This window comes from Zosterops lateralis, assembly GCF_965231275.1.
Source record: "Zosterops lateralis genome assembly, chromosome: 6".
NCBI lineage: Eukaryota > Metazoa > Chordata > Aves > Passeriformes > Zosteropidae > Zosterops > Zosterops lateralis.
In genome coordinates, this window is record NC_139761.1 from 43,563,835 (window position 1) to 43,578,099 (window position 14,265).

Below are 14,265 nucleotides of genomic sequence, written 5' to 3' on the forward strand. Positions count from 1 at the left end.
TTCTCCCTTCAACAAGAAGCTAACACAAAGCTGGGTATAAAATGGAGGAAACATTACTCTGACATTCTCAGGCTGGGAAATATTTTTCACCTGGGCAATGAGAACAGGAATTAGCAAGCTAGATAAACATGTTCACACAATGAAAAAAAACTATGGCATTTCCAAATGTTAGCAACAAGTGGAAGGTGGCTGTTTTATGAAGATCCTCTAGCAGAAATACGGGCTTTGGAGGAAAATATTAAGTTGTCAGGATGTCCACTCAAGTTCTAGATTTGTTCAAAAGAAATAAATGACCACATACATCATGCTCTGGACAACAACAACAAAACTCTCCAAGAAAAATCAACAGTATGAAAAATGAGGGAGAAAAAAAATCTGTAATGAAGAAAACCATAAGGGGAAAAAAGTGAAACCCATTTACACTATAAATATTTTTATGCTTGAAAAGTACATAATGTTGGAGTGATATGGCACTTTAATCCCTCCAGATGCTTCCAGTTTATTAATAAATGTACTTAATTTATTTTTCATTACTTCTCATACACTGTAGGGGAAATTTACAGGTGGTCTTTAATAGAGTATTATTTAAAACTACTTTGTAATAAAAAAGTATATATATACACATATGAGGATGTGATGTTTATTTTCTTGTGTTTCTCTCAAGAAATAAGAATTCCTTCTCTATCTGCCATAGAACCTTAGATTTCATTTTACATATATTTTGTACTCTGGGCACAATTTTCCAGATACTTTGCCTGAAAGTTAATCTTACTGATAGTTTTACTTCCAAGGATTTATTTTTTTTCTTTTGCAGTTATGTCAGCAATCAAAGAACACATTTGTACATGCTAATGGGCAGCACAGCTGTATCTATTGTAAAATAGATATATTAATCTTTACTCTGTGCTAACAAATTTATAATGCTCCTATTAATGTACTATAACAATTCCATGTGCTAAAGAGATTGCATAATCTCACTCTAAAGGTTTCCTTAAAAAGAGATTAGACCCATATAGTTACTGTAGTTACTGCAGACTTTTCATTTATCCTCTCAGATTTTCCCTTTTCCTGTGGAAGAGACTTTAAAAAAAATAAAATCACCCGTACTTCATTTCCTTTCTTACCATCCTAAAAATATCTGGAAATGTTACTTCTCCATATTTTCTGCAAAAAGTCACAGGCTTAGGAATTGATTCAATCCAAACATTAATCCCTTGGAGCAAGCCAGACAGGCAAATTGTCACTAACAAACACTACAGGGTCTGCTGACAAAATCAATACAAGCTACTCAATGCAGCCACAGTGGAGGTCTACATCAGACCTCGTCTAGATTACAAGTCTCATTTTGCTGCTGCATCCCTACTTTTCAGAGGAAAAGCTTTTCCTTTTAAGAGGAAAAATAAATCTTCTATTTAAAGCAAGACCAGATAAAGACTCACACCAAGTAAGCTTGGTTTGTACCAAGAAGGGTACATTTATTTACATTTAAAAAGTTCAGCTGGCACCTTCCATCTCTTTGCAGTTACAGCTGAACTGGGAGCCTGGGGGAGCAGTGATTCCCTTCCCTCCCCAAATGAGTTTTTCCTGGTTCCCCAGGGAGGTTTCCTCACCCTGCTATTGGGGCACCACAAGATGCTATATGCTCATTTTTGGGGGTGCAAACCTGCCTTTACTCTTTGCTACTCTGTTGTGCAGAGAAACAAAGTCCCAACTTCAACACACGTACATGCAGTTGAGAAATCTGGAGAGAGATGTTTTGCAGCTAGAAGTGACTTTGTGAAATCTTACAGCCTGACCCCTTTTCTCAGTGCAGAAAACCAAAACAGCTGACTCACATACACCACTAAGAAGGGCAGCTAAAAGAAAGCTCTTAAGAAAAATTTTAAATGCCCTAAGTTTTTAAAGACAGGATTCAAAGTAAAAAATAATCACTTTTCATTTGTTCCTCAGTAAAGATCCTCCCACAACATGTCTGTGATTGCTACTCTTTAAAGTAAGTCATGCTCAAATCATTGGGAATCAAAAAAAAATTTGAAGGTGGTCAGACACCACCTTATAAAACACATACACTTTCCTGATAATTTCATCCTTTTTTCTGGCACAGATATTTTCCTCTCTCGCTTCCCTGTTAGAGAAAATGAGGCCAATTCATGCCCAACGGAGTAATTCCAGTCCCGCCATCTTCCCAGAAGGTCCAAGCTCTCCCAGGCACAAGAGCTGGGACTCCTCTCTCAAACCAGCAGTGCCTGCAGTGCCCAGCACCTCATTGCAGGAGCTGGGCATTTCCAATGGGGGCCCTTCCTTGCTCCCACTACATCCTGGGCAAAAGGGCACCCATCGGATTGTGCCTGGGGCAAATCAGATGCTGCCTGTCAGAAGCAGTCAGTCAGCAGCATGGGTGTGGTGCCAGCCCCTGGGCAGGACCAACAGGAAGGATTTGGGGGTGACAGCCGTGCCACCAGCACACCTTGCTCTGCTCTGGGTGTTACATTCAAGCAGAGGGCTGGCAAAAAACAGCCAAGTAGCTTTGGCAGCAACTCCACAGAAAACACCAAGGAGGCTCAAGCCATCACAGGCAACTTCACATCTTGTCTGAAAGCCATGTCTGCAGAATAGCAAGGTACAAATGAATTCTTCTGCTAATAACAAGCCATTATCTTTGAGGGAAAAAGGTTTACACAAACACCAATTTAGTTATGGATAAATTCTGCTTTCCTTTCATGTCTCCAAGCCAAAAGCAGCCAGTATGCCTTTTAAAAGCCACCTTCAAATTATCAAATTAATATTAGTTTATCGAACAACAGAAGTAAGCTTGAAACAGAAGTAAACTGATCCAGAACAAGCTCCAAATAATTGACCTCATTTTGTTTGGTGAAATAAAGATCAGTTTTTCTACAGAACACTACAGCATTTCTTAAATGCAGAAATCCCTTTTATAGGCAACTGAGGCTTTGTGTCCTAGTGCTAACACTTTTACAGCAGTGTACACTTTTACAGGCTCTATAAGCACATAGCCACTGCTTTGTGGATAATATAACATTAATTTGAGAAAAAATGCATCACCTAAACTTACTTGGGTATTTTCTACAAAGTTATTGCCAGCTGCACACAAACATCTGCCTAAATCTTGTCAGTGTTACAAAACACAAATTTGCGTGAGCTGCAGCATCTCATACCTAGAGCATCCTCCACCCCCGTCATTTTTTCTCTAACAAGAGGAGAAATACTGACAGAAGCAGAGAGATCACTTCCATCCTACATAGAGGAGAAACTGCAAGATAAATATGAAAGCAGATCTTAAAATGACTCTTCCTAGAGCCAGTTTTGTTCACAACCAATAAAAGAGAAAGGCCACTTGAAGAGATGAAAGTGAGGCAGGGAGAGTAAGAAGGAGAGCAGACCCAGTAGGCAGCACTGCTATGATCTAGACCACGAGCAGCCAGGGAGCAGCTCCGGGAAAATCCCACAGCCAGGGCCTCACTACTCAGCTTAGTCACTGCTCCAAAGGGGATCCTGCCCAGTCAGGCCATGGCACACCAACCATGGCATGCTTTGAGTGGGAGCAACCAGGCTCCCTTTGGAAGGATTCCACACATCTACAGAGTCCATGAGAGCAGGGCCTGAAGGGAGGTGTCCCTGCTGCCACCCAGGACTAGGTCCTCTGCTCGACAGCAATGCTGAGCTGCTGGGGGACTCCATCTATGATAACAAACCTGGGCAGTTGCTATGGAGTCTCTGGAGCTGCTCCATGGAAGCTGTTCTAGAAAGAGCCAGATGAAGCAGAAATAATTAGCAGACCTGCATGAACAGAGGCTCCCAGCCAATGAGAAGACAAATACAAAAATAAAAACCAGCTTTACCCAAAACAGTATTGCAGACACACAGCTGAGCTCTGCAAATCACACAAGTGTGGATTCTGTTCCCTGTGCAGTAGCAGAGCTGCTGCAGCCCCTGGCAGCAGGCACAAGACAGCACTTGGCCAGAGAAAAGCTAGTGCTGCCTGCATCCAGCAGTAACCATCACTCCAATAGCCTATACAGTTATTTCCTTGCCTTGCTGTGAAGCAGGTAGACACAGAAAGCTGCCATCAAGGAAGGATGTATCACACCCCCTGTATTTTTCTCTTTGGCTAAGCAGCCACATGGCCTTTTCAGCTGTGAGCTAGGCTTTACAAAGCAGCCTTTCAAAGGAGCAGCAAACATCATGAGAAATGTTGGAATCATCTCTCCAGGCTGGAGTTCCAGGAAAACATGCATGGGGACCTAAACAAAAGCTTTATGGTACCACAAGAGAGGGAGGAGGGCAGGTTTCCCCCTATCACTGCAGTCACCTTGCACAGCCGGGGAACCTATAGTGAGAGGGACTCTGACCATAGGGAAGGTTCCCCAGCACCAGTGCTTACTGCTCTAAAGGCAGAAAATAAAACCAGTTTTGGTTGGGATCCAGGCTTGCCTCACTGCTGACACCGCTTACTTTTCAGATATTCGTTATCATCTTGCTGCTTGGACTTTGCTTGCCACCTCAGCAATGTGTGCTCTTGCACGCTGCAGCTTCTGCAGCTCCACGTATGAACAGAAAGCTGGGTCTAGTTCTGAGTCAGGACTTGCCGCCTCCAGCAGCTCTCCTCTGCAGCAGGCTGGAAATTATGTAACAGCTTGCCTCTGGTTTTAAGACATCAAAGATCTCATTGGATTAGATGAGGAAACACAGTCCACTTGCCATTCCTCACCTACCAGCTCTGCCAGTGCGGGGAGTGGACATCAGGCATCAGCTCTGGGCATTTGACTTTCTGCATTTGCAGCCTATGGGTTCTGGGAGAGGTTACAGTGCCTGGGAAGGGATCGGATCTCTCTGCCTTGGGAGGAGATAGTTTGAAGTTAATATACATAAATTCATTTCCATTTTTTCCCCCATGACTTTCAAGATTAACAAGCACACACAGAGTGAAAAGATACAGTTCATCCCTTCCAAAGGTTTGGTTTCAGGCTGTTTGCAGAATCAGGCAGATAATGCACCACTTTATCAACATTTGCTAATTTTATATTTAAAATTTTTTCTCCGCCAACACAAGGGTCAGACAGTAGGAAAATGAAGGGAGTTTATCTGAAAAAAATCACACAGCTGCACCAGAGAAGTCCCAATTGCCAGTACACCCTGTTCCTCCAAATCCCAGCCTCTTACCTTCCATGGTCATAGGATTTCCACCTAATGCAGTTCAGCTGACCACCAGCAAACTAACCCAGCAGTGGGATCAAATGGTGCTCTGCTGGGTTATTGAGCAGAGAGGTAGGCAGAAAGTGCCCCTTTTCAGGAAATTCTCAAATCAGTTCACAGGCAAAGTCAGTACTGAAAAACCTGGAGCAAGAAGTACTGCTTTAAGGCAGATCTGCAGTAAATGCTACAAGTCCCAGCTATCTGGCATTTACACTCAGGCTTCAATCCAAGGAGAGGGGTTGTATATACAGTAAGATTGCTAAAGCAACAGATTTATAAACACAACTTTCCTTCAGAATGAAACATCTGAGTTTGCATTGCAGCCCTTACGGGAATTATATTTCTCTGTCAAAGACAAAACAGACTCATTAACTCTGGTATGATGATGGCTTGGTAGCAGAAAAAGATTGCATAAACTCCAACCATTTCCTAAACATTCCTTTAGCAATTTCAGGAGCTGAAAACTGTTAATTTGCATGAGTGCTGATGAAAAGGACTTGTGAGTAATCAAGTCAAGTTGATCACAAAGGTAGCTTTGTCTCACTATAAAAGCTCTGTTCCATTTTAGTCTTGAATATTCAATGGTTATAAAAAATGTGCATGTGTGAGTGTATAAAATCTACATAATGTAAAACCCCGAACTCTAAAAACAAATGTGATTTTAAAGTTCCTCTTAGTGGCTCCAGTTATAAGTGCCATGGCATAAGAAATGGAAAACATCCAAGTCAGTTTATCACATCTAAATATTACATGATCCAGTTAGTTGCTCTAATTGCTGCTAGGGTGTTTAAAACTGCCTGGCTACACAGAAAGCATATTCTTCAGGGTCCATTTCAATGCAAGAGGACAGAAAATTTGGTTCCTGGGACAGCTTTCAGTGGGCTTTAACAGATGTCAGAGGAAGTCACTGCCAAAAGATGCACTTCCACTCTGCATCCTGGTGACCCAATCCCAATACCTCCCCCATGTCAGAGGTGATGACCACAACACGTCAAAGGAAGTAGTTGGAAACTTCAGCTTTTTTTCTTTCAAGGTTATTTTTTCAGCCAAATCAGCAGCTTGATTCAACTCTGCTCATCTTGGTGGCAGCAGTACTGCCATAAATCAGCTAGCATCAGCAGTGAAACAGAACCCGCAGACATATGAAATAATGTTGTCAGCCCTTCTCTGGCACATGAACATTCCTTCCCCACTCCATGGCCCTAGGATTTTTGAGGAAAGACATTCAGGAGGGAGCGGTAACTTTTATCATGGCCATATGCTGTTAGTCTAGAATCAGAAATAAGTCTGCATCTTAGCCCACAGAGGGAAAAATCTCACTTCTGACAATAGCCTTTATCTCACAGTTTGTCTCACAACTTGCCTGCACCAAGAATTTTACTTCAGGCTAAGTCTGACAGATGCCAAGTTACTCCTTTTGACAATGAGCAAAAATACCCCAGAAATAAAATGAGAGTGCTGGTGGCTGCCACCCCACTCAGGGTCTAGGAAACATCCTGCCATGTGCTGCCAGCAGCTGCCTCTGCAGTAAACAACTTGTGCAAAGAGGGGCTGAGGAAGTGAAACCTAACTACCCCTGGGGCAGGAGTTCTCTTCTCACTTGATAGCACAACAGGGGGATTTTTTAAAGTCATGTAATCTAATAAATCATGTAATCTGATAGGAAACAACACAAGTCTTCTTTTTCCTCTTTTAAGCTGTTAGCACGCACACAGCAGCATCAGCCGCTTCAGAAAGTACAGAAATCTTCTCTCTCTCTTACTCAGTGGGAAGAAAACCCTCTTGTTTCCAGTAGTCCCTTTTTATTTTGTTTTTTTTTTTTTTTTTTAATCAACACTACACTGAACAAATTGAAACACTGAAAGCCACCAGTGCCTTCTAAAAATCATCCAGCAGGCTTTTATGTGGTTACATGTGAACCTCTGTCTATCTGGCCAGTATCAATAAAAGGCAACAACACGTATTCACATTCGTGATTGTTCAAGTCTCCCCTTCATCTTTCACATTTTATTTTTTCAGAAGCTGCATTTATATTTGTGGGACTAAAAGGTAAACAGCCCAGGTTGATTTCCTGCTGATAGAAACTTCCTTCTCTTTGCCCCCTCCTGCCTCCAGGCAGTCATCGTTATTGCTCCTCTTTCCCTTTGCTGGCCCCTGTTGCAGAAAGCCTACTTTTGAATTCTCTACACTCAAGAAAAGGCATCCCATCTTCTTTAAAAACTTCAAGTGAATTCCTTGTTGATCTTGGCAGGCTACTAGCAGCCTTTCTTAAGTGCAAAGGAAGATTATCCTTAATTCCGCACCCACATCAATAAAAATAATTACTCCCAGGGCTATATGGCCCACGTTTAAAAAGTCCAGTACCTCCATCATCTTTCTCAGCAAAACAAAAACAAAACTTGTGGGCTACATGCACGTAAAAAGGAATCCTAATTTTTTTATAGGCTAGAAAGCTGAAGGGAGCAAACCTCAAAATAAAGCAAGCAAGTCATGCAATACCTGAAAGTAATCTGTGATGAAGGATCCAAGTTCACTCTTCAGCAGCCGTCTGTAGACAGAAGGAATGGAGCCATGAAGTAGCAGCCACTGCTGGTCATTTCTTACAGCTATATCTGAACTTTACTACCAGTCTTACCAAAGATACAGGAATGGGTCCATTTGACCACAGTTGGATTTCTCTTACAGCTACATATGTATTTTACAAAGGCTATTCTCACATTATAAAGGAATTAAACATGGTCTCTAAAGTCTTCTAATTATAAACCGTATACCTAGAACAAGCAAAAAAAGTAATTACCCCCTGAATGAACAAAAAGCTGGGGAGAAAATTTGGAATTATTTAGATTGAAATCCATTTTTTTTCCTGCTTTTTGTTTAAACAAAGATGCCTTTCATGTCACTGAAGATAGCATATCTTCCTAATGTTGTACTTCCTTTTCTCTTGGAAGTGGAATGTGAGGATAAGGAGAGGAGAAATGAAGCAGAAGCTGCAGCCACATTTTAACTACCACATTGCAAACAAAAAAAAGAAGGCATATTTTCCAAGGAAGAAATTCTAGAAATTTAATGAGGTGTTTTAAACACATACAGGCAAAAGCCACTCTAAAGAAGTATTCCTGATGAAACTTGTTGGCTTTTAAATCAGGCTGTGATAAAAGTTTTAAATTCTATTACATATTATTTTTTAAAAATATATAATATATATAGGATTGTTTTACATCAGAGGCAGCATTGAAAAAACAACTTGCAAAGTTCAGTGCATTTGCACTTAAAGCTTTCAGTGACCGAGAATAAATTCTGTAGCAGTAAATTCTGCCTAAAATTTAATGGTTGCCCAACACTTTCCAATGCCAAACTCCAATTTTTTTTTTCTGCTCTAAGAGTTTTGCTGTTTACCAATGTGAAGTATATCTAAAGTATAGTGCTCAAAAATAGCCTTTGAATCAGCAACCATCCAGTTCTTAGGCTGGGTTTTTACCAACAAACTACACCACTTTACCTCATCTCTGCTCAAAGTTAAATTTGACAGCCTTCCTCTCTAACCATTTTACAATGCTTCTACATTTATTTGCATGCCAACATGCCTTTATCCTTTCTCTAACTGCTTATATTCACTCACTCAAATCAAAGCACATGTCTGTGTCTATGTGATCAATAAATCAAAGCACATGTCTGTGTCTATGTGATCAATAAATCTAATAAGTCTTCGGGGGCCCATTTGTCAGAAGATTTTCCATTGACTTCAGCCAAATCCAGGCTCTCCACCAGCTGACTGACAAGCCCAGCAGGATTTGGCTTCATGCAGGTAAGACCAGCAACAAGAGGCTTGCACCTTACAGAGAAAAATCAAGGGAAGGGTCTCTTCCTAAGCATGGCCAGGTCACCTCCCACTTACAGAAATTCCTTTTATCGAAAGCATTTCTTACGTTTCCTCTTGCTGTGACAACTGACTTTCAGAGCAGTAAAAAAAAAAAAAAAAAAAAAAAAAAAAAAAAAAAAAAAAAAAAAGTTAGCCAGTGAGATAGTATCAAATCACAGCAGGATAAAAATTTGGTGGCCACAATCCATAACAAAATGTTACCACCTGCTCATCTCCTGGTCCTGTCATTACCATCCTCCTTTAAAACTGTCCCGTGTTTCCCTCTGCCAAATGATGAAGCATTGTGCAGAACCAGAGAGGCTCTTGCTGCATTAGCAAGCTACAACCCAGGAGCCAAGTGGAAAACTATGAGCAAGGGCAAGGAAAATGCACCAGCTCAACTTCATGGCACACAAGAGCTGTCTGTCTCAGGAGATTTGGCTCATCTCCAGTGTCAGGCTAGAGATTCACCTTGTGCCCAGAGCTCACCTCGTGCTGGGAGCTCCATCAAGAACCACAGGTGTGAGGCTGCAGGTGCTCTTACAAACACACATGCAGAGGCCTGTCCTCTTGCTCCTTAGATGGGCATTAATGAGCTACTTGGATGTGAAATGGTCTATTTAAAGAGTGACATTTGGAGATGTAACCAATGCTCAGAGCACCTGCAGGAACATTAATCATGTAATTCAAGGTGAGTGCTTCCAAGTACAGCCTGGCAGTGCACGTCTGTGGAAAAGGGCATTTCCCCTCCCACCATCAGCACTGCTCTCAAAGCATACAGAGTTCATAAAGAATTTCCTGTTCTTTGCCTGGTTTTCAACAGTGTGCATTCACTTCAGCAACCAGCATGAAGAGAGCATGGTCTGGCCACTGGGGCCAAGCCTAGACCCCATAGGAGTTCTGCCCAGTGTACTGCCTCCCTGGAAGGGTGGGAAGGAGCACCTGCCTACACTTCAAGGGAAAAGCAGGATGCAGCCACTACCATGGGCAATAGCCAAGTCACAAAGCCCAAAGCCACTCCCCCCAGTTTGCTAACTAGCTGGGGCTTTAGGTATTTCCCAAGACTAATGACATCTGTTTTTATTTTCATGACCACAAATACCCATCCCATGGAGAATTGAGACTGCTCCAAGTACTTAAACCTAACTTGAAGACTTCTGACCTGAACATAATAAATATCATTAAAGATGCTGCCCTTGCTCAACTCTCAAAAGGAATTATATTAAACTTTTTTGGGTTTGGGACTAGACCAAATTGGACAGAGTCTCCTGCCCTGATAGCTGCATTTATTTTGAAAGTGGGGAAAGGGGTAGTTTAGACTGCTGTTTAGTATGTAGTTAGATCAAATTGCCATTTGAATCTTTTGGAGCTCAAAAAAATGCAATAGGAATGAGGGGAGGGCATATAAAAGAAGTAGATACACATGTGGCAGCACTCTTGATGAATTACTACGGATGCAGTGGGAAAAAGAGAAGGAGAAACCTACATCCATGAGCCCTGACAATACTCCTCTCAGCAGCACTTGAAATCAAGGCAAGAATACACAGTTCTTTATCTACTCTATAGTCCTATCTATTGCTAATCAAACTTTCCAACTAATCAGAATGAAACCACAGATAATCATGAAACCTGCTTTTAAAAGAAAATGATACTTTTAACCATCACTAGCATCAGTGACAGAAAATGTTAGCTAGGCTTTTAGTTTTTTTATCTTCACAGTTCGTATTTTCAGGTTTTGCTCTGCAATTATCATGTGAAGATTAAGCTTTTAAATTAAACACTGCGGTTTACTTTAAACACTCCAAGGTTCTGAGAAATTTGCTTTTAGAAAAGAGATTCTAATATTATTGGCATCGGTATTATTTTACATATAAAACACATCCAAAAGAGGCATAGCTCCTAGGAAGGAACAAAAGCCTTACAATTCAAGTCAATACACAACCTGTCCTTATCAAAGCTACATATCCACACAAGTTGGAGAAAAATTATCCAAATACCCCATGCCATTCATGTCAGTCAATAGCAAAAAAGAAGTAAGTTAGCCAGAAAACCCAAAGCTCTGTTAAAGTTTGCTTTCATCCCTTCTCCTCCCACCAATATCTTCTGTGGTTCTGAAGGAAACAGACCCCAGCAAACACCAAACAAGCAGCAATAAAAATCCATTTTCATGCATTTCAGCAACCTACCTGATATTTTCATTGAGGGTGTAAAGTTCATTGTTCTGCAAGCCTCCCCCCTTGAACACATTTATCACTGCTGTTTGTACACTACCAAAAAAAAAAGAAATAAGACAGGACATCCATGAATAACAGTGTGATTTACCAGAGAGCACAACGTGAGCAAGACACCAAAAGCAGAGAGATTACAACAAGGTGAAGTTAATTGCCCTTAAACACTTCTACTTTCTCACCTTGAAATTGTTACTCTTAATTACCTACATCTCCCCTGGGAGACAGAGCAGAACCAACTTCAAGTTCTGCCTAGGGTAAGCAAGGGAAGGTTGTCACAGGGACACTGCTCTGCCAGGTATCTCTTGAACACAACTCTTTGGGGGATCTTTGCTGTGTGCTGCAGGCTAGTTGCTCTGAGGAGACACAGATTTTTCATAATATCTGCCAAACACATCAGGCTGCATTATCCAGTGATTCTACCAGGAACCACCCACTCTGCAGCATCTGGCAAAACCCTGGCCATGCTGGAAGATGTTCTGCAGCCAGCATCACCTCAGTCAGAGCAGACTGTTTAAGCCCTGTTAATGCTTGTAAGATGCTGTTGGAGTATCTTCTAATTCTCTCACCAGCACAGAGGAAGTCATAAAGTGACAGCAGACAAGAAGGTTTAGCAGGTCTAAAGTTTGCCATGGCTAACAAGGGCATATGTCATTCCCTTAACAGACATTCCCTTCTGTGGGCCAGTTATGGCATCTGCATGCTTCACAGACCTCAGCTCACTATCATGGCACAAAACTGCAGTGTTTTTGCCAGACTACTTTTGCATGACTTTGGTAAACTGAGCTAGGTCAGCAAGCAAGAACAGTCTGCAGAGCACAGAGGTGGTGTCAGGTGGCAGAAGGGAAGGTGGGAACACCCACTCGTGATAGCAGCAAACCATTACAGCAGTTTAAGACACAGGACATCTCACTCTTCACCTTTTACATTGTTTTTCCAGTTGCCATTGCTGCATGACACGCACAGCAGACAGTATTTAGCTAACAATAGGAAATGCTGGTTGAAGCCATAAGATTAGCAGTTGTCAGAGGAACACGACTGTGATAAAAGCTTCATAATATGCAAATACACGCCTTTGTGAATTAATAAACTGGCATTTAACACAGCAGTAGGAATGTGTTTTTCTAAATGGTATTTAAAAGATGTAACTGTTCACAAAAAGCAATTCTGCTTTACTTCAAGACAGTATTGCTGAACAACATTGGCCAAAACCAAATGAGCACTAGTAGGTCTAAATTTTTCAACTCCACAGATGCTTTCAATGCCAGCAAAGACTGGACATGGCAAAAATTTGTGCATGGTTATAAACAGATGAGCTTAGCCAGAAACGGTGTGACGCACAAGCGTAAGATACACATGACCCTCACTGAGGAGCTGCTGCAGGGCAAGAGCTCAGCCAGGTGGGTGCTGCTCACCTGTTCCAGGCAGAGTTGGAGCTGAGCTGCATCGCCTGCCGGGCTGCCTGGAACCGAGGCAGGTCACTGAGCACAGGGGAGCTCATGAAGCGAGGTCGAGGCCTTCTGAACGAGCCCATCTTGTGGGACTGGAGTGCAAAGGACAGAGCTATGGTGAACCTTCCTTTCATAGGGTCAGGTGGAGCAGAGCAGAACCATCAGAAAGGCTCTTCTCTCAAAGGTCCAAGTGTCAATTTCAGCAATGTCCAAGAGCCTTCAAGCCCAAGGACTTAGTCAAAAGCAAAGAGTCAGCCCTGGATAGCAGATCCCCACCGTGTCGGGCTGTGACATGAGCTGCATGATGAAGGAACTGAAGCACTCCTGCAATACAAAGAGAAAGGAAAAGAGTCAGCCAGAGAAGGGAGGGATGAAAATATCCTGTGCCATTAACATCAGCTTTGGGAAGACTCTGGAATTCCAGAGTTCTTCAACAGCCCCATTTCCCATCTTGCCCCTTAAACAATGACCCAACAGAGCCAGTCAGAAATGCAAGCACGGTCTCTCTTTTGACTTAAATTAGCAGAGGCAAGAACAGAGATGCCTCAACTCTTCTGCCACAGGCACTTTACAAGTACCTTTAAATATAGTAAGCCACTCAGCCTGTATATAAAATAGTAGTAACTGGAGACAGAGAAAACTATTCCACTAGAGAGGTACAAAAGATGAACAATGGGAAAAAATATGAATAGACTAACACAGTGCTTTTTTTTTCTTTTTTTTTTTTGAGAAGTGTTGTGCAAGGGAATAAACCCACTTGCTATCAGTTCACTACAAAAAGAATATAATAAGGAGCTTCTTCAAAAGAGTTCTGACATACAGATATTTTGAGTATAAGCAGGGCTTTTATGTTTCTGGTTTTTCTACAGCACGAGAAGTAATTGCTAGGCCAATTACGAAATGACCGTATTTTCCACTCTGATCATCATCTTCATGTAGATGACTGTGTAGCCCCAAGTTAACCACAGAAATAGAAGAAGTGAACTTGAATAAAAGCCACAAAAAAACTTTGGCAAAGCTTCTGTACTTTGAAATCCTCCCACTTTAGATGAATACAAGCAATAGATGTAGTTGGCAGTTTGGAGAATGAGATGTGGGACACAGGACATCAGAAGGGAAAAGAAACAAACAAAAAAGTTGTGTAACTGAACTGCACATGAAAGATGTAAAGCAAAATCTCTTTTCTACTACATCTTCAGCATGAGGTGAAAAGAGATGGTCAGACAAAATTTAAAAAATAAAATAAAAAAAAAAAACAAGATATGTATCTGCACTAATTTGACTAGTGTTCAGCTCCAGGAAAACCTTTCCATTGCCCAAACTATTATTAACTCTTACATGTAAGAAAACAGCTTTCTTCCCACCTGGCCAGCCCCATTTCACACTGAGCTCACTTTGTTACCCCAGTTCTGCATAGCCTTGGCAGATTCTGATCAATCACCATGAAGCCTTTACAAGGCCCTTGCTGTGCCATGGACACCATATGCCCTGCCAACGAGGAAGCTAAGGCAGA

The 14,265-nt window shown here is 41.7% G+C and overlaps 1 protein-coding gene across 1 annotated transcript in view; it reads right to left on the reverse strand.

Moving 5' to 3' along the window:
* PRR5L (proline rich 5 like) overlaps nucleotides 1–13,071 on the reverse strand; it is a 29,524-nt gene extending 16,453 nt beyond the window's left edge. Inside the window, exons 1-3 of the mRNA XM_083863510.1 lie at nucleotides 12,717–13,071; nucleotides 11,260–11,340; nucleotides 7,714–7,762 (exon numbers count right to left, since the gene is read on the reverse strand). Coding sequence (XP_083719636.1) covers nucleotides 7,714–7,762; nucleotides 11,260–11,340; nucleotides 12,717–12,886 — 300 coding nt within the window. The 5' untranslated portion in view covers nucleotides 12,887–13,071. The remainder of the gene's footprint in view (nucleotides 1–7,713; nucleotides 7,763–11,259; nucleotides 11,341–12,716) is intronic.
* Nucleotides 13,072–14,265: the final 1,194 nt, after the last annotated feature.